Source organism: Apteryx rowi, unplaced genomic scaffold (genome assembly GCF_003343035.1).
Source record: "Apteryx rowi isolate R43461 unplaced genomic scaffold, aptRow1 scaffold_133, whole genome shotgun sequence".
Taxonomy (NCBI): domain Eukaryota; kingdom Metazoa; phylum Chordata; class Aves; order Apterygiformes; family Apterygidae; genus Apteryx; species Apteryx rowi.
Genome location: NW_020447564.1, coordinates 411,257 through 439,151, shown reverse-complemented (window position 1 = coordinate 439,151; position 27,895 = coordinate 411,257). Strand labels below are relative to the sequence as shown.

General features: G+C 40.1%; 2 protein-coding genes across 5 annotated transcripts in view; one reads left to right on the top strand and one right to left on the bottom strand.

Moving 5' to 3' along the window:
• Positions 1 to 21,750, top strand: part of NT5DC3 (5'-nucleotidase domain containing 3) — a 33,795-nt gene extending 12,045 nt beyond the window's left edge. Inside the window, exons 6-16 of one of the 2 annotated variants that reach the window (XM_026056773.1) lie at positions 1,355 to 1,492; positions 3,027 to 3,087; positions 3,341 to 3,443; positions 3,578 to 3,679; positions 4,687 to 4,768; positions 5,131 to 5,217; positions 6,434 to 6,574; positions 6,936 to 7,000; positions 8,115 to 8,329; positions 20,780 to 20,863; positions 21,677 to 21,750. In XM_026056773.1, coding sequence (XP_025912558.1) covers positions 1,355 to 1,492; positions 3,027 to 3,087; positions 3,341 to 3,443; positions 3,578 to 3,679; positions 4,687 to 4,768; positions 5,131 to 5,217; positions 6,434 to 6,574; positions 6,936 to 7,000; positions 8,115 to 8,329; positions 20,780 to 20,863; positions 21,677 to 21,681 — 1,083 coding nt within the window. In that variant the 3' untranslated portion in view covers positions 21,682 to 21,750. Of the gene's footprint in view, positions 1 to 1,354; positions 1,493 to 3,026; positions 3,088 to 3,340; positions 3,444 to 3,577; positions 3,680 to 4,686; positions 4,769 to 5,130; positions 5,218 to 6,433; positions 6,575 to 6,935; positions 7,001 to 8,114; positions 10,025 to 20,779; positions 20,864 to 21,676 lie in introns of those variants that run through there. The other variant, XM_026056774.1, reaches the window with a different exon arrangement.
• Positions 12,289 to 27,895, bottom strand: part of STAB2 (stabilin 2) — a 97,601-nt gene continuing 81,994 nt past the window's right edge. For all 3 annotated transcript variants that reach the window (XM_026056772.1, XM_026056770.1, XM_026056771.1), the window contains 13 exons: positions 27,015 to 27,119; positions 26,508 to 26,615; positions 25,650 to 25,843; positions 24,459 to 24,600; positions 23,907 to 24,040; positions 22,152 to 22,317; positions 21,814 to 21,920; positions 20,988 to 21,107; positions 19,933 to 20,091; positions 17,557 to 17,664; positions 14,845 to 14,973; positions 13,555 to 13,674; positions 12,289 to 12,887 (listed from right to left, as the gene is read on the bottom strand). In XM_026056772.1, the coding sequence (XP_025912557.1) occupies positions 12,837 to 12,887; positions 13,555 to 13,674; positions 14,845 to 14,973; positions 17,557 to 17,664; positions 19,933 to 20,091; positions 20,988 to 21,107; positions 21,814 to 21,920; positions 22,152 to 22,317; positions 23,907 to 24,040; positions 24,459 to 24,600; positions 25,650 to 25,843; positions 26,508 to 26,615; positions 27,015 to 27,119 (1,643 nt within the window). In that variant the 3' untranslated portion in view covers positions 12,289 to 12,836. The remainder of the gene's footprint in view (positions 12,888 to 13,554; positions 13,675 to 14,844; positions 14,974 to 17,556; positions 17,665 to 19,932; positions 20,092 to 20,987; positions 21,108 to 21,813; positions 21,921 to 22,151; positions 22,318 to 23,906; positions 24,041 to 24,458; positions 24,601 to 25,649; positions 25,844 to 26,507; positions 26,616 to 27,014; positions 27,120 to 27,895) is intronic.

The window sequence follows — 27,895 nt, the reverse complement described above, 5'->3', positions numbered from 1 at the left end:
GTCAATATCTGATTGACTTATGGTGTTAGATACAGTGTTTGCCATCTAAAATGACAAATATCCTTTCCTTCTCCCATTTGCTATAGTTCCTTCTTTCACTCTTCCCTCACCCACCCTCTATTGTGTTCCACAGAGAAGTGGAACGTAGAAAAATCAAGTGACTTGCTCAGTGTTGCACGCAAAAGCTGATAAAGGCTGGGAACTGAACCATATCTTGTGCCTTCCCCAAGCTACATACTTCTTTGTGGCTTAGCTGATGTAGCAGCAAGTAAATGAGGCATCTTTCATAGGCAAGCTGATACAGTGACAGTGAAAGGATTTGACAAAGATAAATGGTAAAGGATAAAAGCTTTTGAGTTCAGAACTTGACTTTGTGGGGAAAGTTTATGTTCTCACTAGCAGTTTTCCTCCCCGTCTCCGAACAAAGAACTATGCTGGCTTTTAGCCTAAATAAATTTATTTTACCTCTTCTACCTACGGATGTTAATTCCCTGTTGGCCTGAAAGATCTCCAGGGCAGGGAGAGATCCTTCATTCTGCTGTGGAGCATTTTGTTGTACTTGCGCTTGCTCTTTAAGGAAATGAAATTAGAATTCCCAAATCTGGTCTCTTTAGCAGCTGAAGCAGTCCAGAACTTTTCTGGCATTTGTCATGTGATGCCTTGGTCTCCGAGGAGCTATTCTTTCTTTGATCTTGACCAGTGTGCAGTCTTCAGGAAAGATGTCTAGTTGTTCTCTGTGTATATGGTCCCCTTCTTGAAGTATTTGGTTTGTGTTTATTCCTGTATAGTGAGATCCTCAGCTCAACTTTTGTGAAACTTAAATGTAGCTACAGCTTTTACAGATTATAAATCTTTTCTTCCATTCCTGCTTTAGTTATTGTAAATTTTTAATATTTTTACTAACTTTTGTTCAAGGAGGCAAGTTGTTCTGCAGCCCTAGTCATTATTTCACTTGCTCAAAAAGCAAACAACAAAATACCCCCTCAACTCTCCCATCTTAATACCCAATGATCTTTACTTGTAGAAGTATAGATGTCCAATGAAGAGGTCTCCCAAGCTTTTTCTTGACTTTTAGCTGAATGCTAGCTTTTATATCGTTTATGAATTAAAATGCTTTTTTTAAAGATTATTAATGATTAATTTTTAAAATAAAGCTAAGTATTTTTGGCATTATTGTATTGAAAGTCTGTTAGTTCAGACAGAATCCAAAACCAATGAGAATAGTGATGGCAAAAGCTGAATATCTGCAACCTAGCAGAAGTTTGAATATTGAATGAACAAAACTTAATATAAGTTCATTAAATAAACAAAAAGGTGTTATAATTTCCTTTCTTTTTTTCCCCTCCCTCTGTAGAGCTCACAAGGAAACACAATGAAGCAATTCATGGATATATTCTCCTTGCCAGAGATGACACTCCTTTCTTGTGTGAATGAACATTTTCTGAAAAACAACATAGACTATGAGCCTGTTCATCTGTACAAAGATGTCAAGGTATTAACTCTGAAGTTCAGGTAAACCTTTACATTTGCAAATCTTCTCCATGAGCACTTCAGGAAGCCTCAGCCTGCTGTGTCAGCTTCAGTCAAATATCTGAGCTTTAGTTTTTGTATAGAATTGTTCCTATAGAACCATAAAAACGTAAACAAAATGATGGCAGACCTTGAAAAAAAGCCATAGAATGCTTTGGAAATTTGCTTTAAAAATGACACATTCTGAGCTGCTGTTCTTTCTGTAGATGTGAGGGGAATGGGAGGAAAGTGAAGAAGCTCTCATGTTGATAAAGCTTCTCTTGTTTGATGCTTAAAAGTATACTTTTCTCACTAGCAGGAAATACAAGGGGCTGCAGGAAATTCTAGTATGAAGGTTTCAGCTGTGTTACCTGTGTATTTTCACTAACACATAATCATTTACTGTCTTTTGCTTCTGGTATCTCTTCCACCTTCTTCCCTCTCTTCCTCCCCTCAAAAGTTTGGTGATAATGATGAGAGGATTTTCATCCTCTTGATCCCTAAGGGTGTATCCTACAGAGGAGATAAAATTGTCATGGTTATTTAGGAACAGAAAAGGTCATGCCCAAGTAGCTTAATGATATTTCTGTACTACCTTTCTGTTCAAAATCTTTTCACAGCCCCTTATTGACACATCTTAAACTTGTATGTTTTTTATGCCTATGTGATGCTCTTGAACATTGAATTTCTCACTATTTCTCCCAAATAGGTCAGAGAGGCTTTAACAGACTTTTGACTGCTGAAGTAATCTTCCCTTCTATGCATGCTTGCATAGAGTCAGAAGGCTTCTCAAAGCTTTAGCGTTTGTGGTTTCTCCTGAAGTGCTGTGGAAACTTCTGTACTTTTAATTGCTCAGCATTACCACTGTTTTGGAAGCCCCATAGCGGGATTCGGTGACAATTTATAGGACATACCCTACATAAGTACCAAAATGGCAGTACAACTGTCCTAAACAAAGGAGTCTGGTGCAGAGCCAGCTTAGGAGAGCTGCCAATTGCCTTCAGAGTTCTCTATGGTTCCTTTGCTTAAGCGTTTAGCTGCTTTCATCTGTTCATAAACCTTTCTTATTTAAATGACAGGTTATTTAGGAGTGATCGTAATCTGAAAACTCTCTTACTGAAAGCGTTTGGGTTTTTTTGCAAGAGGAAAGGAATGTGTTCTGCTCCAAAGGTTGTTAGAAATCTGTTACGACTCTGCTTTTGTTGAGGGCTTTCAGCCCACTTTACCCCTCTGAGCCCTTCTGCAGTCATTACGTAGGGCAGTTCCTGTGCTATGGAGTTCTGTACTTCCCCAAAGTCCGAAGTTATTTTCCTGGAGGATAAGCTTACTCTGTGTCTAGTAGTGACATCTACATGATTAATAGCATATTATGCTTCTTTAAAGTTGAAGGTGTAATCCAGAGAAAGTAATTGTTATAAAAGCAAATTGCTATAATTATACAGTGGGCATGGTTTTTATAATTGAAAAGTTTTTTTTTTTTTTTCCATTTCTTTACTGCTCTGCTGCTTTCCTGACAGGATTCAATCAGGGATGTCCACATCAAGGGAATAATGTACAGAGCAATTGAAGCAGATATTGGTAAGTACTGATGAGATCACCTGTCAGCTTCCCCCTCCCCCCCCCAAAAATGACCTTTATGGCTTCCTTATATAAGATTACAAATTCTAAATTTTAAAGCTTGAAGGAGGTATTTCTGTTTGTTTAAGGCATACTTTTTAAAGTATAACCTCGTGCTCTGAACCCTTGACTGAACACAGGAAAATATTCTCTTGAATAGCTGTTTTTGTTATTGTTGTTAAATTAATGTTTTCTTTTCCCTGCACCCCCATAGAGAAATACATCTGCTATGCCGAACAAACTCGGGCAGTGTTAGCAAAGTTGGCTGATCATGGCAAGAAGATGTTTCTCATTACAAACAGTCCCAGCAGCTTTGTGTAAGTGAACAGTTGCTGTTCTGCTACACATTATAAAGGATGGGGAGGATGAAATATTGACGTAATTTGTTATATTGCATAGATAAGTGCACTGCTGTTATGCTTCACTGTTAATATCCCTCTGTCCTTTTTAGGGACAAAGGCATGAAGTTCATAGTAGGCAAGGACTGGAGGGATCTCTTTGATGTTGTCATTGTACAAGCTGATAAGCCAAACTTTTTCAATGATAAGCGAAGGTGGGTATTTAGTCAGTAAAGAATGATTCAAGCAGTTTATTCCATATAAGGCTATAGAGCATGTTATGAAATACTTTAATTGGATGCAATGTAAAATGAAATTCTATTTGATGAAATCCCTTTTAAGGTCATGACAGAACACAGAAACACCCAGTTCTGAAGTCCAAATAGCACCACTTCTTTCTTGAGAAAGTGACAGTAGTTATTACAGGCCTGCTGGGTTGAGTTATTGCCAAAGAACTGTATTTTAACACCTTTAGACTGCATTTTGCTGAAGTGCATTTCTTTCCTACTAAATTAGAAAAATTTTGGTACCTTTCAGAATCAGTCCCCATTTCTGGAAACATTATTTATTGCTTCTGTTTTTGGTTAGTTACGAATGATATGTAAAGGGCAGACTGGCTAATAGGCTGGAGTCTTTGTACTACCTCTTCAGTTAAGTAAACACATTTGTAATGTGTATGCTCTACTTTGACATTTGAAAAAGACCTATTCCGTTGCATACGTATGATGCAGAGGTGAGATAGAGGTGGGATTTTTTTTTCATTACTTTTTTTTTTTTTTTTAAATTTTGGAAAGAACTTCTGTCTGTCATTTCTCCCCCTCCCTTTATTCAGCTGCTTAAAATCCCTCTGTTTTGTGCCTATAAAATGAGGTCCTGAGCAAAACATTCTTTCATTCTTGTTGTGTTCTCTTCTTTCCTTCTTAGTGACAGACCATCAGCACTGTTCTTTCTGTCTGGGAAGGCTGGTTCCCCATCTTAATTCTCAACAGTTGTTGTTGAACTCTGTTATAAATGTCATCAGTATACTGGATAGAAACATTTCATTTACCTGGCTAAAGCTGATGGAGCTTTGCTTTTTCTGGCTTCTACAAAATGTTTGGATGCTATAGAGCATGTTTTTCATTTAAAAGTTGAATATTTTTAATAGTACAATTCTAATCTCCTCCTCAGAAGTGAAGGCATTTCTACAGGAATGTGACAATTCTATTTAATTCTGTTCTAGACCTTTTCGGAAGGTGAATGAAAGGGGAGTGTTGCTTTGGGACAAAATTCACAAATTGCAGAAAGGCCAGATTTACAAACAGGTACAACTTCAATAAGCTTTCATTTCAGTTCAAGTTTAATACTTATTTCCTAGAACCTAAAGCTTCTTTAGCTGTCATAAAGGCTTTTAAAAAGTAGATGTATTATTTAGGAGGCTTAGTCTTATAATTAAATAATAGCACAGATTCATTGTTGGTAATGTATGTGTGTGGTTTACTTGCCTCTTAAAGTGCGCATGAAAAATAATAGTATTACTGAAATTGCCTGTAGAACTTGGGATTCCTAATACTTAAATCGAGGGAAATATTCTTAAAATATTTTTAGATGTGTATTAACTATTTGTTCATGTCTGTGAATGTGCAAGTTACATGCTACTACAGTGTGCAAATCACTGTTTCTGCAGGGTAACTTGTATGAATTTCTGAAGCTTACTGGCTGGAGGGGTTCTAAGGTTCTGTACTTTGGTGATCATATTTACAGTGACTTGGCAGTAAGTAGTTTATCTTTCATGAAATAGCATAAAAGACAAGGCTTTTTGGTTGTTTCCCTCTCTTACCTCCCCAATTCAATATGATACTCTTTCGTTTGAGATTTCTAAATGTGACAGAATTTGAGTCGGTAATTAAACCATAATGCTTTTCTTGCAGTCAAGAGAATTGGTCTCGTAATAGGCTGACCATATTTTCCACCTTGTATCATTTAACTTGTTTACAAACTGAGCCCAGGAATGTGCAAGTTTGTATTCCTGATCCAGATACTGGCTGTGTCAGATGTAACAGAGAGTAAACACGGACATCCTAACATATAGGATATGGCAGATATGGATGATATTTACTACCAACTGTAATAAGAGCTGAATGAACTTCTGTTTTGAATGACAGGAGACAATCTTCCTGTCACAAATGGTAAACTTTCTTCCCAAGATCTTACTGTAATTCTTAGCCCAGCTATCCAGGCTTTTTCATACTACCTAACAAACAAATGTACTGTTAATTGTTACCTCAGAATAAGCTGCCACTGCTTAACTCTTCTGTGACTGACTGCCTATGAATGCCTGGGTATGACTTTCCTTTTACACAAGTGATTGTCAGCCTCTTCCAAGCTGTGGCATCATGTTTCAGCAAAGAAAAATGTCAAAATTTTTGCCCTAACCTATTTGCTAAGAAAATAATTAGCCATAGGCAGTGGAACTTAAAAAATGTAAGTGTGGGTACTTCAGCGGACTGAGAGCCAAAGGAAGAAGGCAGCAGTTCTGCTCTTCTCAGGCATGACGGAGGAAAGGGCACAGGTAGCAGCTGCCTCAGCCATCCTTGTCAGGGGAAACTTGACTAGCTAGCGGTTGTGACAGAACCCTTCTGTCAGCCGAGCATAAGGGTAAAAGAGCACTACCCCAACATACGGTTTCCTGCACATGCTTCTGACAGCAGCAGAGGTCTCATCTGCCATTTGAATTTCCTACTGTTTCTTTTAAACCTAGTGAGTTAGTGCTCACTTGCAAGTTTGTTTGTTCTCTCTGTCTCAAAGTGTAGGATTTGGAGCTTACTCTAAAATCTACTGCATGTTGGCACAGTTCAGGTCCCGCTGCTTAATAATTCTGCTTATGCATAGGAAGCAATTAGTTTAATACCCTTTGGGATAAAGGGCGCTCAAATTCTACCTACTTCTTTGAGGACTAATACTTGTGTTTTGTAATTCTTGGTAAACAGGATTTGACCCTGAAGCATGGCTGGCGCACTGGTGCAATTATTCCAGAGTTACGATCAGAGATTAAAATCATGAACACAGAGAGTTACATTCAAACCATGACCTGGCTACAAACCCTGACCGGATTACTGGAACACATGCAGGTTTGTTCTGTGTATGCGTAATCGGTTCTATATAGCAGAAGGGATACAGCAAAGTTTCTAAATGCTGGACATGGACCTTGCAAGTGTATTCTGTCTCATTTAGGCTCCCCAGTTTGACTGTAGATAAATAAATGTAAATATTTGGGCAACTAGTTTGAGAATTTTCTCAAACTCTTGTCTCTTTCCTCCACTGATGATCACCCTAGATTGATTATGGCCTTTGGTTGTTTAAAATACATCTGGGTAACTCCCATGTAATGATTTCTGAAGTGTTGCTCTTGTCCTGATAAGGGTTTGTTAATGGAAAGGTTTGTTTGCCAGGGCATCCTTAGTTACTTGTCATCCACGTTTTATGTTCCAGGTTCACCGTGATTCTGACTCTCAAATGATTTTAGAAGAATGGAAGAAGGAAAGAAAAGATATGAGGTAAGAAATGGGAGATCAAGTATTTGCAATATGCTTCATGGTTAACCAAGTCTTCTGTGATGTCTTTCACAAGTTTCTTTAGAATTTCTCTCCATCCCTGATTCATATTCCTCAGTAGTTACTGACCTTCTAAAATTAATTATGTAAAGCAATATTCTACCTGTCTCTTGCACAGGTCTTGTCCCCTCTGATCCTTTGTGCATATGAACCCCCTTTCCCTTTTCTCTTTCTTCAGAGCAGATGTTGGTTTTCTGCATGAAAGGGTAACATCAGGTCTAATACTATTCCTTCTCTGTTCAGTTCTCCTGTCCCTCTGTTTCATTCAGCTGTCACCATTGTTATTGATTACACAGCTTAACTTCTGCCATGATTTAAAAATGTGCTTCTATATCTAGGAAATATAACTTAAATCACTTCAGTTTTTTTAGATGACTTGTTCCTATTATATGTAATATGTCTCAGGAAGCTGGGTTCTGCACTAGACTGGATTTAGCAATGGATTCCTCACAGAGATAGGTGATAGGGCTAAAACTCACAAAAATCTGCTATAGTGAGGGAGCACTCCCTAAATACAGTGTCTGAAATACACTGTTGGCAAAGATGGCAGCAGTACCAACACCAACCTTCTCCAGAACAGGTAGAATGAATAAAATGGGAATGATACTTGGCAGTGACTAGTAATAAAAGCTAATTCCAAGGTGTGTATAAGCTTTTTGTCTATGTTAAGCCAAATCTTTGCATATTTCTAGCCTTTTTATATGTTTGGGACAAACAGATAATCATTTGGATTTAGATGAAGACAAAAGCTTTCTTTCACAATCTTCAGAAATGAAAGCCCGAGATAACAACATGTTTCCAAAGTCAGAAGCAGCTTGCCACTATTTTTAGTGGGAGAAACATGAAGCTTGTCTGTTCACCACTGTGATAACTAGATTTGGGCTACATATAGAAAACTTATGTGGTGTGTTTAGGTGGTTTGGAGTGCAACGGCAAGAGAATAATGCATAGAACAGATTAAAGGAACTGCTTGCTTCAGATTGTGTAAGACAGCTGGTAGAGATGTGTGCAGATATGTTCCCTTCATTCTCCTGATGTTTTCTTTTTTGGGAGACAGGGAAATGAACAGGAATTTCTTCAACGCACAGTTTGGAAGCTTATTCAGAACTGATGAGAATCCAACTTACTTCTTAAGACGTCTGTCTAGATTTGCTGATATCTACATGGCATCCCTGAGTTGTCTCTTGAACTATGAGCTTGATTACACGTTTTATCCAAGAAGGACTCCTTTGCAACATGAACTTCCTCCCTGGTCAGACCAACTGTGCACTGGTACATTCAGAATTCCCTTCCTACAAGAGACAGTTCAGATCAAATGAGCACTTAGCTTATTCTCTCTAAAATGGGCAAATATATACATATATATATATATTTTTTTTCTGAATGTAGCTGTATTTTTTTTTAAGTCACTTAAATCTATTATCTTGATTTAGATGCAACTCATACTTATTCTCAGAGGCATAGTACCAGATTTTGCCTCTCCTGTTCAGAAATGGTGAGAAGCTCTTCTTACAAACAGAAGAGATGACAGATTGCCAAAATAGTAGAGGGCTGGGAGGGAAGGCTGCTGGTGTTTTAAGGTGTTTGTTTTTACTCGCTTGTTCATTGGAAACTTCTATCTGCAGCCTTGTGATTTGCAAAAAATACAGGTATTCTCCCTTCTGGCCCTGATCAGAATGGAACTCTGGCTGGAGCTCGTAATGGAGCTTGGCACTAAAAAGCTCAAACCTGGTGTTAGTCATTAAGAGATACGCAGTTACTAGCCAATTTATGGTGAAGTTGAGAGGGATAGCGTAAGCATTTTAACTTTCTGTGCCGCTATAGCTAGAGCGTCACCAGTACCTGAACTAGCTAGAATAATGTTTGTGTGGATCTCTGCTGCATTGCAGTGATTACAGTACAGACACGCTTGGCCTGATGAGCTGCTTCTCCTGTCTGTACGTTTTCTGTTCTTGTAATGTCTCTGCCTGGCTGTAGATGGACCTGAGCTTAAATCTGAAAGTGTGGCTAGAAACTTCGGATGCTCCAGCTTCCTTGTGTTGACTTTTGGACACCTTTCTTTTTAATTTTCGCAACACTTTTAAATACCTACCCTCTGATAATGAAGCCATTTCAAGAGGTCTCACACTGTGCATTTCAAAGTTGAGGCAGAACTCTGTCAGGCTTTAGATGGACAATTATTCTAAATGCTGCTTTTTATTATTATTATTTTTTTAAACAGTGTCTTACGATGGTATGCAATGCAGTTTTGCTGTTCCATTGGATAGAACATATTTTCATATAGCCTTCAGTAATTTTTTTACATTTAAAAGCAAACACGCACAATGGACAAATGAGTTGGAAAAAACTAACATGAGAAGATGAAAACCAGGGTTCTCTGATTACTTTTTTTTTTTTCTTGCTCAAACCCTCAAAGCTGAATTGGGGTGGTAGATGTTTTGCATCAAGCAAAACAATTTTGACTGTGCAGATTAGAGGTTTTATTGAATTACTATAATTATAGGTAATGCATGAACACAAATTTTGTGCAGGCTGATATGTTCCAAAGATTTGAGCTGATAATTGTCTATTTTGCACAAGGAAAACACTTGTTGATGTGTTTCCTCAAAAAGGCACTTTATGGAACTGCTGTATAATTATTTTTAAACAAAGATACTTTCTTTTCTCTGTGTCCAAAGGAAACAGAGTTTTTCTTTTTAAACTGGTGCTTTCCACCCCAGCCATTTTAGAATACATAATTTGATTAATGGTTTTCAAATTCTAGTTATTAAAGGCTCTATTTTTAAAAGCCTATAATGAAGAAAATATACAGCACATGCTATTCTTTCCTTTTAGGGCATAACTTGCTTCCTACAGTGACTGTCAGGTAAACAAACTTTTGGTGACCAAAAGTTTTCTTCTTTGTTTGGGTTTTTTAACCTGTCTGTATTCGTGTGCAAATATCTGTATTAAATTTCATATGCAGTATCTTTCATATTTTTAAAAGCATGCTTGCAAGGTAAAGAATGTATTTTAGTCCAGTCTGCACAATTTCATAAACAGTTTTCCTGTATGCTTGAAATCGGTCTCAAGTCCTCCAAGGTGATCATAGCTTGTTTTTGTGGTTTTCTTGCAATCCTAGTTCAAACCTGACATGCAACACTGCCAAAGTGCGCGCGCGCGTGTGTGTGTCTATTTAAACAGATGAACATACTTGAAATGAGTAAGTTCATCTGACAGTCCTGCTGCTTTGCTGGGGAGGGGGGAAGATAAAATTTTGCAAGAAGTTTGTCTGGCTTTATCAGGGGAGTTGTTGGTGGGACTGTGCAAGAAGTATTTAGCATAACTTGAAAATGCCTGGCTGTTCTGTAAGCTGAAATTTGGGGCTGGAAATGTCCCTGTTTTGCCTTCAGTTCTTCATCCTAGTGCTCAGCTAGGACAGAACTTGGTGTTACTGTGGGTAGCACCTTTCATGCTCCAGAGATCTCAATGCACTGGTCAAAAACAAAGTAAAAAAAATCCCTCTACATTCTTCATCTTACTACCAGCAATTAGTAGTACTGTGTCACACAGCAGTGCATTATTGAATTTGATAATGTTTTGTTGATTATAGGTCTGTGATGTTTGTTCCCTTAAATCTGGCTAGGAGTTGGTTCGTTTGCCTACTTTTCCTGTGTTAAGCAGGACGGTTTAATTGGGTTGGATGATACTATCCATGTACTATACGTTTTGTTTCAAGATGATTTCCTTCTCTCTCCTCTCCTTTATCTTAACTTATAAATCAGTCAGAATTTATGGTTGATCACTGTACAAAGCTGTGTGACAACAGCTAGCTGAAGTAAAATCTTGCTTATATTGCATGATCTCTTGAAATAAACAACATTGCATGAAAAATTCAGTTATTGGAAGATTGTTCCTTAAGAAGATTATATACAATATGAATTTAAGTGAGAATTTTAAAGTGTATTCTTATTTATTTTTCAGTGATAGAATACTCTTCTTACTTTAACTTTTAAAAATGTTTTGGCTTTTTTGTAATGTTGAAGTTGAGCTGTACATCTCTGCTGTCTGCATTAAGTACTGTAATATCTTACTGACTTCAGATGGATTTTTGAGCATGTTTAAAGGACAGTGTCTCTTTATATTAATTTTGGGGGTATATTTCATTTGAACACCAGAGTAAGGAAAAGTTGGGGTTTTTTTTTCTTCCCCTGTTCTACCAAAAACTCAGAAGACAATAGTTTGTCAGTAAAAGAAAAGTTTAATGAACTGTTGAAACTTTTTTCTGATAAAAATATTTAATGATTATTACAAAAATAAATGCTTGGACTTCATCACCTGGTCCTTATGAGCCTTAATTTCTGTGGGTGATTTGGGAGAAGGGGAGAGCAAGAGTTGTATTAATTGCAAAATTCTATGGGGAAAACTCCCCTAAATATATGTGTGCATGTAAGCGCGTGTTCATTTTCTAAATTTTAGTGTCTTCAAGTAAAACTAAAAAGGCATTTTGTGGAGGGGGAAGGGGAGGAGTTAGGGAAATGTCATCAGTCTCTCTCTGTCATTTGGTTGTATTTTCTCATTAAATTGCCTTGCTGTGCTTGACAGCTGCATCAACAATGCTGGCTTTGTGTGATTTGCAGGTTTGCCTATATACCTTATTCCGATATGAGGCATCCTGGGGATATATTTAGAGGGAACTTAGGCTTTTTTACAATGATACCCCCTCTCCCCCTCACCAGTAAACACCAGAAGTGTATGAAACGTGAACATTGCTGCCAGCTATAAAATCTTTCTCTTCTTGCTGTTTTGTGGTCTCTATAGCGTTCTCACAATTTGCTGTGATGTTCGGGCTTTGAGAGGAGGAAATGAAAGAGAATCAAACTCAAGTTTGATTCACTTTACTAGCATAGTGAAAATAGCAGCAGCTATTGCTGCGTATTGGTTGAAAGGCAGTGCTAACATGCTTGGCAGCAATACGGTACTTAAACAAATAGGTAGCTTTTGCTCCTCCCAGGTGAAAAAACTGAACGTGAATGAAGTGGGGAGGTACATACTTCTTCATTGTCCACTTTTCCAAAAAAGGTCTCAAGTGAGAGTTGATTTTTTTTTTTTTCATACATTCATATGATCTATTTTTCTTGCTAATGCCATTACTATTTCCCATTGTACAGTCATTTGAGATGTAAACAAAACACAGTGAAGTTGGAGGAAGGACAGAAAAGCCAGGGCAGGCAAATAAAACAAATAGGATGTTTGCATTTTCTATTGCTGGAATTCTTACCAAAAAAGAAAAGTACTAACCCCCCCCCCCAACTTAAAAATACAGGTCACTAGTGCTAATTAACACATTCTGTTTCATGCTATCCAGTTGTAGGTGTAGCCAAGCCAAAATGAAGGTATAGAGCCACAGCACTAGTAAATTTAGGATATTTGCCAAGTTAGCACCCCAGTGTGTTTGAGGCCATTTTAAATTTTGTACAGAAGAGCTGTAAAATAGTATGCTAGTGAAAGTCTTATGCTTTTGGCAGAGAAATAAGTTTCTGCTCGCTTCTGGGTGGATTAGTTGGGACTTAATTTTGCATTTGGTACTCATAGTGGATATTTCTTAGATACAGCCAACACTTCTGAAGTTAGTAACATTGTGAAATCTATAGACTGCATCTTAAACCAAGTCATGCTCTTTTGTTTTGGTTTTTAATTTGTGACGAGATCTTGTTCTATGAAATGTGTAGGTGCTATTTGTTCACAGTAAGTGTAAATAGAAATGTGTTTCATAATTGACTAATTCCAAATTCAGACTTCAATTCTGATCGTGAGGACCACTCATCACAAGCTGCTGGTCATCTGAATCCTATAAAATAGAAGAAGAAAAAAATCAGACTTCAAAATATTGTTCAAGAAACAAAATTCACTTTTTGACCAGTTTGTCTATACAGAGAGCAGAGTTTGCATGTGCCATTTGTGCACCAAAAAAGGCTTTTCAGTGTATTCAGAAGGCTTATTATGTTTTTTAGACTCTGCATCTGCGTGAGGTTCTTCCCAAATGAGACCATCAAAGCTATCCAGATATTCTCGTTTTACTTGGACTCTTTCCCTCCCTTTCCCACTTTTCCCATTGCAGTTCAGACTCTCTGCAGAATGCTGTCATGACATTCAGTTCTGCGTTTGCAGAAGTAAAAACAAATTTTAAAGCCTTTGAAAAGTGTTTGCATAGACAAGTGACTGGCACCCAGCAGCATTTGAAGTGCTATTTCATTCAGATCTGCTTGAAGGATGAAAGAAAAGATTTGAAGGTAGGCTACAAGCTTCATTATTTATTACTTGAGATAGAGCTGTAGCCTCTAGCCTCATTTTTGCTACAGGTAGAGCTATGCCATTCCTAGCAGTGGTGAGATAGGAAAGCCTGGAACATAAACATCTTCCCAACTTTCAACTAGACACTTTCCTTTTATAAAGTCATTCCCTCTTACCATGATTTTACACTCATGTCTCAATTTCAAATCAAAATGAACACTTACTGAGAAAGGATCATAAGTAGGTTCTGGTGGAGTCAGTGCAGAAGAACTTTCGTATGAGGGGTTGGTGATATTTGAAGGCTGTGACTTGTCCAGTGATGTTACGTCAGTGTCATCTTTTGACTACATAAAATCACACAAACCTGCTTAAAATCCATCCTCCTGCTACAGTGCATTAAGTGGGGCACTTAAGCTTTACTACTGACTGCTGCACGCAGCGTTGTGAATGAACTGGCTTTTTCATCTAAATCACGCTGTCTCCAGGTTTGAACTGTGTTCTGTGTTGTTGTATTATCTTAACCAGATCATTTAACACTGGTACCTTTTTTCTCCTTCATTGTTTTTAAGCCACAGCTAAAAATGGGAGAGGAAGAGTTGCATTGGCATTGTGCCTACCATAAAAGGTAACTAGTTGTTCCTGAGCTCTCCCACTGATGCTACGTAAAAATACAAGTGTTTCCACTTGGCTCACAGCTCCTCTTTCATTTCTAGAAGACAATGCCCAAGTTATGTAGGAGCTAGAATAGGGAGGGATTTCTGGTTGCTTCCAGGCAGACTTTCTTTTGGATTGATTGTGTTTTTTTGTAACACACTATTTTTGTTGTCCCTCCTCATCTCCTGGCTGAGTGGCTTTGTTGTTGCTGGCTTGTTTCCCATCATGAAGATGCTATGTCAGGCTAATAAGGTTAGCTGACTCTACTAATATCTGATCTAGGCACAGAGAGAGAAAACAAGCGTGAGAGTATATCAGTATAAAAACTTGCACATTTGAGTCCTGATGGACACTTCAGTTTGCTAGACTTTGAATCTGGCCTGCTTTCTATCAAATGTCTCCTCCTCCAGAGGAGCAAACCTATTAGCAGTGCAATGGTGGAGGAAAAGAAAACAGGTTCACTTTGTGGTTGAAACCACCTGCTTCCCTAAAGCTGATCTTTTGGTGAAACAAAGACTTCTGCATTGGTGCTGTTTTGTTACAAGCTTTTGGACAGCCCTTGGTGTTGGAAGTGTGTCTGTGAGAGCAGGAGCAGTTAAGGCACCCTGGATGGGGAAGTCCTGGCTTGCAGTAGGCAAATATAAGCCAGTGCCCAAGAGAAGTGTGCGAGCCTTTCCCTTGGGTGTCATCCCATTTTCTCCATGTTTTAATCTGAACATTTCAAGCGTGAAGCATTCAGGAATATTTGCTGACTTAATAAAATACATGGAGCCTTTAGAAACTGGAACCTGTGAGTTTGTGAAGTGCAGTGTGTTTGGGAAGTGTTGACCCTCTGCTTTGCATTCTTGTCTGCCTCCTACCTTGAAATGCTGGAAGCCCGTGTCTTTCTTCTTGAATCTGAGGTAAGAATATCCAATAAAAGCCACAATTCCAATAACCAGAAAGATGCCAAAGAATATTCCTCTCCCAGAACCAGCATGAAGAGAAGCCTGGAAGCACAGAGAGAGGGTGAGTTACAGGGTGATGAGCACTGGTTGCCTTCCAGCACCTGAGCCCATGAAGTGTCTCTTCGAGATACTGCCTTAGTCCTGAACTGCTTTTCTGTTTGGGTTTCCTGGTACATCATCCCTAGAGACAGTTGAATATAGCCTTTTGATAATTACAAACTAGATTTTTTTTTATTTTATTTTTTAAACTGTGTATTGGACACTTATTCTAGTATAGCTTCACCTTATTCACAAAACATGCCTAAGTGATCTTTTCTGGTCAGATTCTCAAAGAAGCTCTAGAGGCTAAGATGAAACTGAAATCTCATTGGCCTGCAGAGGAAATGTAGATACCAAATTCCCTCAAGCAGCTTTAAAAATCTTTGTTACAAACCCTACAGCCTCCTTGCGGGTTCAAGCTTATTACCCACCACTTTGTGTGCTGGGGAGATTTTTGTGTTATTGCCTGTTTTTGGAAGATATGCCATGCTCTGAGTCCTGCCTAGCAGGGCTTAAATCAAACCGCCTCTGAGATGTGGCCCATCACCCTTTTCGTTAGACTGACTGCCAGCCTAGATGGAGGGTGGCCAGGGCTGGGCTCTGCGCAAGTGGTCCAGGACTGGCCTTCTGTAGATCGTTATGTCCCGAGATATACCATGCCTTTACCTCGAAATCATTCTGCAGTCAAGCAGGTGAAGATAAGTGCCAATTCAAGTGGTTATTTGCAATATCTAGAATAAATCTAGATATCTAAATATCTAGAATAAACTATACTATACTAAACTATAAGCTATATATTATACAGTTTGGATTAAATATGAAGAACTGAGAGAAACTTACACTTAATCTGGATTTAATCTAAAGGGGAAAAACACCCCCAAATTCTGGCTTTGGTTTGCCTCCTGCATCTCTGTGATAGTGATATCACTTGATATCATCAAGGTGACTGACCATTTTGAGGTGAGGATAGTTTTGTTTTTGAGGGACACCAGGCCACTCAGACACTTGGGATGCAAGCTACCCAAAGGACTGCTTTTTGCTGATAATTCTGGAAGCAAAGAGGGATCTGTGATGGGGAAGAGCTTCGTATGCAATTACTTTTGCTTTTCCATGTGAAGTCTTAGCTCCGGGGCCTACTGCTTAGAAAACAAATTATTAAATTTACCCTGGCAAAAATAATCCCATTATTGTCCTAACTAATAATATGCCTTCTGCATTTGTTTTCTTAGAAAACAAAGCAATTTACATGATGCAGCTTGACAGCTAAATACTGAAAAAGGTTTAGTTGCCCTCTAGTGTTTGAAAGGTATTAAAAAAAGATGCAGTATCATGCTGCTATAGACTGACAGAAATTGCCTATAATTTTGAATCCTTTTTTCAGGCTGTAATTTACACTGTTATCCAAGTGCACCATTTCCTACTTCTCGGGCTTGTAGGACGTAAGGGATTTTTGTGAACCAAATTTATGTGGGGATATTACTGAGCTTCTAGGAACTAGCAGATCAGTTTGTAATGTAGAAATGGTTGCTCAGAACAAAACGCATGCGAGAAATATGGTAGCAGTAGAATTAATCCTGTGGACCAAGGAGGTGGCAAGTCAAGTCACTTCCTAAATCAGAGCTGGGATAGACAGGCCATAAATAGGAACGAGACCCCTCTAGCATGTGGAGAGAAGGATCAGAATTAATTCCTTGGATGGCGGCTGAAGGATTCCCAAGGGAAAATTCTTCAAATTAAATGGTGGGCGTTTTTGCAAGGGTGATATCGAGCCCGTGTTGGGCTGTGAATTGAGTTGCCTAGTTGGAACTGAGCTGGGTAGTGTTACCCCTGCAGACCTGAACGCTTCATTAAGGAAAATGCTTTGTAGGGAAACACAGAGATGCAGCTGCTCACTATGCCCTTTTCCCAAGGGAGACAGAAATCATTTTTGTGAAGTTGCTCTGTGGCTGGAGGAAATGTTTTCCTCTCTTTCAAGCAAAGCAGTAAACTTTGCTAGTGTGAAATATCCACACTGCTGGAGCCTGTACCATTTTAACTCCAGGTTAAAGCAATGCAACTGCTAACTCTGCTTGCCTGCATTGAAAGGAGGGCACCCTTTCTAAACTGCGCTGTTTTGTCACAAGTGGTTTGGTTTGGTTTGGTTTGGTTGGTCTTAGGTCTAGGGTGTGAGATAACTGGATAACTAGGAACATTGCAGGAATTCATGCATTCCCCCCCCGTTTTCAAAACACCTTCTTGTTTTGGATAGGAATGAATGAAAAACCAAGAGTGAAAACTTTTCCTTAGGACCTTGAATGAATGAGCATTTTGGAAGAACTGAAATAGAGCTTTATAAAGCTTTGAGTGGGAAGATAGCCTAAGTGATTCTATTGAAAAATGAACAAGTTGTTCCCATCATTTTTTTCTGACAGAAACATTCTGAACAACCTTCACCAGTACCTTGTTCTCAACTTCTACATTCTTTTAAAAAGGAGCTTGTTAACCTGAAACTGTATATAGGGGAGCAAAACTGGGAATTTGCAAAAGTTAGCAGTGGCTTTGAAATTATATAACCTCCCTGCCCTCCCCCAATCAACATATACTTACAGGTGCTGGGGGAGCCTTTAAAGGCTCTGAAATGACATGGATTATCCCATTGGAAGCAATTATATCCCACTCGACAATAGCACTTCCATCCACAAATCTGATCTCGTTCTACCAGGAGAAAGAACAGTGAGAACTGAGCTTTGACCCTCCTTCCTTTGAGAGTGGAATACAATTTAAGCTTATTTTCCCCATGACTGTTACTGATTCATAGAAGAAAAATCTCTTGTGGGATTATACAGCTGTCTCAATGGACATCAGCCTAGGATGGTCCCAGGTTTGTCAAGGCTGTCCTGTACAGGAAGGAGCCATCATCATTACCTGTATATTGCCTTCAAACATTTTTGTCCTTTCATTTTGGCAAGACATTTTTGCAATGTTTGTGCAATTGCTGGTCTCTGCTTACGAGTGCCATTACTCCTGTACATAGATGATAAGTGCCAGACAGACTGCAGCTTGCCTCCATGCTGTTCCCTCAAGCGAGGTTGTGTAGTTGTCTTCCTCCAGTCAATGTCCACTTTCTATGCTGAGGACACCACTTGCACAGACATTGCTTATCCTTGAGAGCTGGGACACGGTGGTGGAAAACTGCTACCCATAGTTTATTTGGTGGTCTACAGTTAGTGAGTTGGCAGGTTAAGCTAGTCCCATTTGGTGGCTCATCAGGATGTGAGAAGACAGGATCAGTCATATTGCTATCCCACCATTTCTCTAAACACTACTGATAGTGGGAGCCTTTGACTGCCTTGTGCCAGTTCTAAGCCTCTCTAGCCCAACTCTGCATTTTGGGAGGAAGGGTTCATGTGCAGTCTTTGCTCTTGCAAGCTTTGCTTTACATTGCATCCTTGCAAAATGGCTTCCCCTTGGCAAGCAGAACAGGGAGCTGCTGCCAGCTCTCTCCCCTGTGCCTGGGGCCCAATATGTGCTGAGTGTGGCTGAGGTCTGAAGCTTAGAGCCTTTGTGTCTCTCTAGCTCTCCCTGAAATGCTGTTTTGAATATGAAGCATTTATCTTTTAAAGTCCAAATATGGTGCACGATCTTGTTTGTTCCTGTGCAATGCCTGGTTTGCTGCGAGCACACAAAGTGACTTTCTGTGCTTACAGAGGGACAGGCTCAGTGGCACTGTAGAGGATGGTCGGGGTCATGCTGTGACCTGATCTCCGTTACTTCTGCTGCCCCTTTTCATGGCGCAGGGAACGCATGTGGGGCTGTTACCTGGTGCTGCGGAAAAGGTAAGTGCTTGGCTGGCTGGAGTGTGCTTGGAAGGCGACTTGCCTTTTTATGCTGGTGCCCTGGTTAGCGTTACTGCAGCTTGACTCTTCTCGTAGACAGAGCATGAGGAGGACGGCCGTGTTCAGCAAACGCTCACTAGTGCCACTCTTCCCGCAGCACTCGAGGAACACTAATTTTATTGTAGTGATTTTTAAACAGAGGTATAAAAGTGGTGTCATCAGCATGGATTTAGCTGATTAGAGGAACTAAAAATTCTCCCCTTGACAGCTTTTGACGAAAGTAAGGGAACACCAGGGATTTTTTCTGAGTTGGAAGAGGTTCTCCTTAAGAGAGCAAAGTGACCAAAAAGAGCTTCTAGCTTGCTAATGAGTGATACAGGTTAGCCTTGGGGTGGCACAACTGATCTCTTGAGGGTGTACTTCATTAATGTGATTACTAGGTTGGAGTATAGGGTGGATTTAAAAATATTTCAAATTTCCTTGGTTCAAGTGCCATGCTCTAGAGCATATTTTAACTGCAAGCCTGTAGAAACAGGATTTCTTCTTTTCATGTTCAGCTATATAACATCACCCACAGCAGAGTCCCAAACTCAGTCTCAATGGGCTGCTGCCATAGCATTTGAAATGCTTGGGCAGTGAGCATTTTTTAATTACAAATGAAAATTGGAGTGATTTAAGAGGATGTTTTCCCCTAAAATATTAAAGGGCACACCCCCTTTGCAAAAAAGGATGTGAATTTTTGCTTTTTTTTAAATTTTAAATAGCAATAAATAATGCAAACCTGTGTTTTGTCTGCTTTTGATCTGAACAAGGCAACTCTGGTGTCTTTCTTCCCTCTCCTAGAAAGTTATTAAGAAACTTCACAAAAATGCCAACAGCTTTCTTTAATGATAAGCTGCTGCCCTCATCTTTCCTCCTGTCCCACTGCCATCTTCCATAGTCTTGCCAGTCCAGGAGTCAAGGCTGTCTCCCACCATGCTGCGATTCCTGCATGCCACCTGAACAGTTTCCTCCAAATTCTGCAGGTCAGAGCTTTGCACTTAGCTGTTTGCCAGCTGGCATCAGAAACCCCAGCTCCCCTTATCTGCCTCAAGAATATTAACCTCTGAACTCAGTGTCTCAGTGGAAGATTTATTAAAAAAAGTACCTGTTCATTTGTGAGGGCTTGGTATTCATGGCCTCTGCTGTCTGTTATTAAGAGTTTTTCCCCTAATCGTGTTAGAAGAGTGGTTCCATTGGTCAAGTCTTCATAAAACATTAAGCTTGCATTAGATAAATGATACTCAATATCTCGCCCAGAAAGTGTCTAAAAATGAGAGTGAAATACAAGGAACATTAACCAGTTTCATTAATTTACCACCTTTGCTGCTAAACTAAGTGCCTGTGACCATTTTTTGCTATTGATGCTGCAGCAAGTGAAATATGAGATAGAGGCTCTTGGGAAATCTGTATACTAACACTGGGCTCCCCTGTCTCTCTTTGCTTCCACGTACTGTGTGCAGCAGACAAAACCTTTATTCTAGCTGGATAAAGGATTTTATTTCTGGATGATGACATATGAAGTGATGAGTCTCAGAGATACTCAAAACAGCTTGAAGATGCAAACCAGGACATAAACCCATGTGAAGAGAAATCACTTGCAGGTCACTTCCATTAAATGCCCAAACTTCCATTTGACAGGTTCATTGCTCTGGGAGAGCTGGTTCCCGAGGAGAAATGCTAGCCTCATTTCCCTCAGTAGCTGGAGTTGCACCTTAGCTGTTTGAGGCAACATTTGATTCAAGGGAGGAAACGGATAAGCATGCAAATGAAGCCAGGAACAGACTCCTTTAATGTATTTATAAGAAATACCAAAGTCATGCAGAGCTTTCTGGAAACAATAACTCGGAGCAGACTTCATCTCAGACAGACACCTTTATCTGGTAACTAAAACCTCTGTATGGAAAATTCACTGTAGTGACTCAAACACTCTAATTTTATATTCCTGACTGCAGAAGAGAAAAGGATAAAACAAACTCACCCATTTGAAGAGCACAGTTTAAACCATGTGGTGATACACAGAAGTCATGTCTTATTAGGTAAGATTTTTTAAAATTAAGATTTCATCAGGAGTATAGGAACCCTGAATGGCTGTTTAAAAAAGTGTTACTAACATAAGGAAGGAAAAGAGCTTTTTTTTTTTTTTAAAAAAAAGCGCCTCACCTCATTTTCCGTTAACCCGCTGTCATTTGGGGCAAAGAGAGTGGCACGAACTGACAGGTCTGTGAGGTACTGCAGGAAATCTCTCCCTTTCCTAGAGCTGTTAGAGTAAGCCATGATTTCCTAGACAGAAACAAAATTCAGCTTTAACAGAGGGCAATTGTGAGCTGCGATGACAGGTGAAAGGATACCATACAAATAATGACAGAGAAACTTTCTGTTACTAGCTGTGAAGTAACTTTGGAGTGACATTAAGGGAGAAGTTTGTATTTGAAATATAGTTTTAGCTGCTGATTTGACAATTATATCTTAACTTGAATTATAGAAGTTGGGCCCTTCTTCTCTGTGAGGCTACTTGCATGAGCACATGTATATGTCCTTCTGAGTATCAGCAAGAAAGGGAGCATTTTAATGCTTTGCCTTTCCCCAATAGCAATTTGATAAAATTACAAAAAGCCACTGTGACATTTAAAAAGCCAGCAGCGTCCCAATAACAGTTGAGCACAGAATCCATTTTAATCTAAAGCTGCAGTAACATTTCATTTCCAAATGAGTTTTTACAAACCTGAAACCTTTTTGGAACAAGTAATTAAAAATAGTGACTAAGTTATGATTTAAATGGTCCAGAGTTAGACCATTTCACCTTGCTTTGCTGGTGTATTTTTTTTATTTGTATTTCCTCTCTCTTACAGTTTGAGAAGAACAGTAACAACTTGACATGTGCTGTGCTAGCAAGGCAGAGATGGGCTTATAACCAGGTTACAACATTATAGCACCTGCTTCACTCTGTTCATCCTTCCAAACAATATGTGTGACTTATAGGCCATACCGACAAGAAGTTTGTCAGCGTTGGGAAAGACATCAGTACTTGCAGCAAATTCCCACTGCAGGAGAAGCCGTCCCCCACGTAGCCTGTCTTGCAGGTGCAGTTCACCTCTGGAAGGTACAAGCAGAGATAACCAAGTGAGCAAAGAGAGGTGGGACGGTTTTAGACTGCTCTGAAGAATGACTTGCCAGTCAACAGATGGCTTTATTTATTTTTATAAGTTAAAAAGATGCAGAATCTTTTACAATGCTAGCTGGCAGTCTCTGAGGCTGACCAAAGATATTGAAAACCAGGTTGCTGCTGTCTTTTGACCACAGTGGCATACTGAAGGGCTCTGTTACCTTTTTCTCTGTAGCAGAAAACATCCCAGGTTTCGCTCAGGTTGACTCTTTTCCCATAGTCAACTATTCCAACGTATCCAGCTCCACAGTTTGGGGAGGAGAAGGCAGTAGGATAGCCAACTCTTTCGCTGTCTAGCCAGCCAGCTGCACAAAGGTGGTATCTTGCCTGAAACCAGCACAACGATAAGGTTAAAAATACAGAGGAAAGAGCTCAGTGGCCAAGCTGTAGATGAAGACAGCAGCTCACCCCACCATGCTTATGCAGCACCCACCTCACTAGTCCTATTTCTGAGGGTCTGAGATCCATAGGTTTGTGCTGGCCCTCTGGCCGGCCATCCTGCAGCCTGCTGTGTGCTGAGGGGCTGCGGAAAGGTGTGAGGCCCCTCCAAAAGTCAGTGGCTCCCCATACAGGCAAAGGGAGCCTTTCCCAGGAAAAGCTTCCCTGAGCTCAAAGCTAGGGCAGGATCAGAGCTAAGCATAACATATGTTTGTAAAAGCCAAATGGGGATGTGAAATCCCTTCCTTTGTCAACATGAAAATTGCTGACAAATCAGGTAAACATAGAAACAAAATACTCAGGAATACTGGAGCCAACCCCTACTGCCGACTTTGCTGCTTTGAGGGATATATTTACGCTACAGGGGTGCCTGAGATGCACAGTTCCAGCTGGGATTTGAACCTTCTCAAGAAGCAGAGGAGATACGGGGTTTGGTTCAGGCCTATATACCACAGAAGGAGGTGTACATGCAGGCCCTGCCTCAGCCTCTCATTTTGTTTAAAGTGTCTCTCTAAACTGTGGGCTTCTTTCTTCCCTCCACAGATGGGAATGAGCCAGAAAGAGACAGTCAGGCTGACCTACTCTTTTAAAAACAAGTTTTACAAACCCAAGGTGTGATGCTGATCTCACTGACATCAACCATGTGTTATCTATAACACATTCAGAAAAAATAAAATGGAAATGACTATGTTAAGTTAACAGCATTTTGGGAACCTTATGTAAAGGAAAAAGAAAAATGTAAGCCTAATTCTGTAGTGTACATTTCTTTAAGAAGTACTTACAATTAAAACCCCTATGAAAACACTCTTTAACACTTACCATCTTACCCTCTATCACTGAAAACAAGAATTTGGCAACTGCTTTCAGTGCAGTGTGAGCAGGCAGGAAACCAAGTCAGCAGTATTTTCTCACAGGTATTTCCAGTTTTTGGGCCACTGCTTAAGGCTAACAAATTAACACTTTGGAATGCTTACCATGGAAATAAAATTGGGAGGGAGAAATGAAGGCAAGTAAGATCTTTCCAGGCATTCGGCACAGCAGGAATAGTCCAAGTGATGTTACTACAGTAGAGAATCCTCTCTGATTTACTCTGTGCTTTGTAGGTGGTGAAAAAAAGAAACCATATTCTGATACCCAGTGCTGCATTGCTGTGTTTCTGTTTTAATTTTCTGGAACCTCTCTGAGTTTCTCTCAGTGCTCTCTGTCCTACCTGAGGATTCGACTTGGGCCCCTCATTCTCACTGTCTATCTTAATAGCAATTAGCTTCCAAACTGAGCTACACATCACTGATCATTCGACTTTTGCACAGCTGATAAACGGTCTAAGAACTGGGCTCCCAGCCAAACATACCCCAGGCAGGGGGATAAGGAAGGGAGAGGAAAATGAAGCTATTAACACACAGCCTCCCCCTCTCTCCTCCCTCGCCATTTACACTGTGGCTACATCCACTTGAGGGGATTTCCTCCTGCTACATCACCTTCTGAGCATACAGCAGCTGATTATATGTAGCTATGGTGGCTGATTCATTGGCGCAGGCCTCTTTTGCCTTCTCATAAGTCATTTTGTACTGCCCTTGTGGGGACCGTAAATGGAAAACTCCAGCCGTAGTATCTGCAAAGAAAGAGAAGAACCAGCTCTTCCTGATTGGATTTCTGTTTCTGGGTACAGAGTGATCTTTGCCATAAGAACTACTGGTGAATTTTATGAAATGTAGTTAGCACAAAGTGGTCCCTTGGGGGTAATATTTCTACCTGGAATGCCTTCATTTGTTGCTTCATAAAGCCAGTATTGCAAAGTATTTAAGCACATGTTCTAACTTTAATCGTGCTTAAATCTCATAGTTTCAAGAGGATTTAGGTAGAGGACTGAGTGAGCTTACAGCTGCATGAATCCAGACCAGGCCCACTGACTTCAGTGTGGTGTCACAGGGACAAGGATGGTTACATGGATTGATCCAGCTGAACAACCAAGGCTTAAGGGCCACTGTGTTGTGTGTGTGCATGTGCGTTCAAGAGTGTGCTGTCCTGACCTTGGAAGTGGAGATCGGCACAGTCAGCATCAGGATGGCACTGCCCGTTGTCTTGCATACAGCGGTCAACAGGAAGTTGCATCTCAGAGCAGTTCAGCCCATCACCAATGTAGTTATTTTTACATTCGCACTTGCGTTTATCCTGGTTGGAGAGAGAATAAAAAGGCCATGCCAAGTATTTAACAAACATAAAAATGGTATTTCAAGCAACATTTTGAACCGTCGGAAAAATCCAGGAATGGACAAACATGAAAGCTGCTGCTGAAAACTGTGATTCATCAGACTGCTTACTGTCATGCTGATGTTTATTCTTTTAAGCAAAACATTTACGTACATACTTAGGTACTCTGCTGAATTAAGACTAAAGCATATTTCCATCTACAAAGCTAATAATATGCATTGGAGAATTATATGACCTGTAATTAACAAATATGGACAGCAAACCAATCAAAATAATGTTTAAATGACACTGTGTGGAAGCATGAAAGGAATTTAGCAGTCCACTGATTGTAATAAACTGAGATATATAAACCAAGTAGGAGATGGTTACATCTAGGAATTGTGATTGCTGGCAGCTGGAACAGAGCAGCAGCAAGGCTTTTCTAGATAGTTCCTGGAAGACAGATCAGGCAAGCCACCAAAGTGGAACAGACAGATGATCTCAAAAGCACCAGGACAAATACTGGATAAAAGTCACCACCACAAATTTTCCTGTACAACTTTGACCTTGCAAGCCCAGGAATTTGTATCATGTGGCTGCAAAGCTTTTTAAGCTGAGTCCCAGGCAACCAACAAGTGACCTATTCTCTCAACTGTCCCTAGGTTTACCTACCAAAGTATATGCCATTTCAAGCTACCAAACTGTTATTGCAAATAGAGGTATCAAAATAGGGATATCTAAGAAAAAGTGTCAGAAAAATTTTACATGCAAAATATCTCATCTTCTGTGGGACCCCTTTCTTTAGAGCAAAGATTTCAAAACGAGCTGTTTCTCACCCCTCAGTTGAGAGGGTGCCCAATTAATGTGGAAAGTAGGCTGGACATATGTAAATATTGTTTTGGAAAACAAGTGACTTTTAGAGGTACAGAGTGTGATCAAGCTGTGGGCAAAGCCAATTAAAAGACTTCTATTGGCACCAGTAAGAAGTGCTTTAGACTTCCCCAGGGGGCGACTAAAATTATTCAACTTACAGGTCCTGTGACTGTACAAATGGCATGTTCATGGCAGCCTCCATTGAACCCATCAGCACAAGGATTTACTGGAAGGCATGTAAAACCGTCTCCTTTGTATCCTTTCTGACAACTACAAAAGATTTTCACTCCAATTTGCGTGCATTCTGCTGCCTTGTGACACCCACCATTGTTTTGTATGCAAAGGTCTGCAGCTGCAAAGGGAAAAGAAAATACACGAGTCAAGTGTGTCTTAGAAGAGGATGTTTTTCACAAGGGTAAACCACCTCCAGTTTTTTAATGCACCCTAAGGAGACTAGAACACTTGTTTGGGAAAAAATACTTTTTAAGTTTCCTGAGCCATTCCTGAACTTGTGCAATAGCTAGCCCTTGTCAGGACTTCTGAGATTTAAAAACATGGCACCATTCCCCAGAGATTCTGTTTTGCTTCTTGGCCGTGTAAGAGTTGCACATTTGGGGATACTGCTCTGGCCAGGGTGGCTTCTGAGGATGGGAGGTGCCTGGCTCAGAAAGAATGATTGCTTCTGCAGTAATGTTACTAGAGAATTCCCTTGCTAAAAGTCACCAAAGAAATCCTGTAAGTGAATTACTGCTGAAAACCCTGCCATCCTCCAAAATATGACTGCAGCTAGCTCACCTGTTGCTGATGCTCCTGCTTGCAAAAACCTGGTGAAGCCACCCACCTGCTTTAGAAAAAAATGGTCTGTATGGTCTAAACTTGTTTCAGTCCCTGCTTGCTGCAAGTCTTTAGGTTTGATAGCCAACATTTCATGCTGGACAGTAACTGTATGCAGGTGTGTGTGTGGCCAGAAGAACGTGCCTTCTTTTAGCATGCTGTGAATGCAAGAGGGAATTCACCTGTGCATGTGATCCCATCTCCATCGTAAAATGGCTTGCACTGACATGTGTTGTTTTCTGTACAGACAGCGTTGGTGGAACAGCTTGGAGAACACACTGGCAGCAGAGCTGTGAGGAATGAAAAACAGCCTGGATGAAAACGTCATGCTATTTACATTGCAACATCCTTGTTTAGTGCAGAAAGGAAAGCTGTTATACCTTTCTTGCTAACTGAAAAACCTGTATGAATATTTTTCTGACTGCTTAGCTCTCGGGTAATACCTTTTCTTACGTAGCCCAAAGCACTTCTACAAGGAAGGTAAACATTCATATTCCCATTTCACCCATAAAGAGACAGGGAGATGAAGGGACTTGTTCAGTCAGCAGCAGAATTAGGGACACAGACCCTATCTCCCAATCAGTGCTCTTGATAGCTCCCTTAGCTCCAGGTGAAGGCTTCTGATGTTATTAACCCTTTCTTTCTCTCCTATATGCAAACCCTCTGTTGACCTGAGATTAGACAGAGACCTAGTTTGGTTTCACACAGCCGACCAGTCCATCCTGTTTCACAGAAACATCGTCCTGTTCCAGAGTATCCTTCGTCGCATTGCCCATGGGCCTTGCATTCACAGACTGCGAAAGAAACACAGATCAATCATTTACAGAGCTGTCATTGGGAAGGGGGAAAATCTTTTCTTTGAGAAACACCACCTAGATTGTCAGTTCAGGTATAGTATTATTTAGCAAGAATTTAGATTAGTCCTTTTCACCACTATGATGGTCAAGCAGTGGAACAGGCTGCCCAGAAAGGTTGGACAACCCCTATCCTTGGAGGTTTACCCTACTCGATAAAGCCCTGAGCAGCCTGGTCTGGTCTCAGAACTGACCCTGCCTTGAGCAGGAAGTTGGACTAGAGAGCTCCTGAGATCTTTTCCAATCTGACTTATTCTGTGATTCTATGATTTATAATGTTTGATGCACCTCTGAAAACAAATACTGATCTGCCTTGTGATAGGAGGAGCAAACTTCATGAAGAACTATGGTAGAAAAGAGTTAATGGGTGGGCCTGAATCTCATCCTAATAAGCAGCAGCTGCTAGCTGTGGGGAAGCCCCTTAGGAGAGAAAATTAAGGTTACAAGCTTAAAAATTAAGGTGTGTGGAAATAATATGCTTAGTTACTGTGTGGGAGAAGGTTTGACTGATAAAGGAGGTCAAATACAAGGTTAGTGAGCTTTGTTGTAAAATGTGGGCAAGTCACCTGTAATATGTTTTTCAGGTTTTGGATATTTTTATGACTGAAGTCTTCTGAATTTCTTTTGTGTGTGGGATGTTAGCCCTTGTGTCCTACAAGCTCAAGCATGAGGGGTTGCTTTATTCTATAGGTGATTTCCTGCCCCACCTTGGGCCT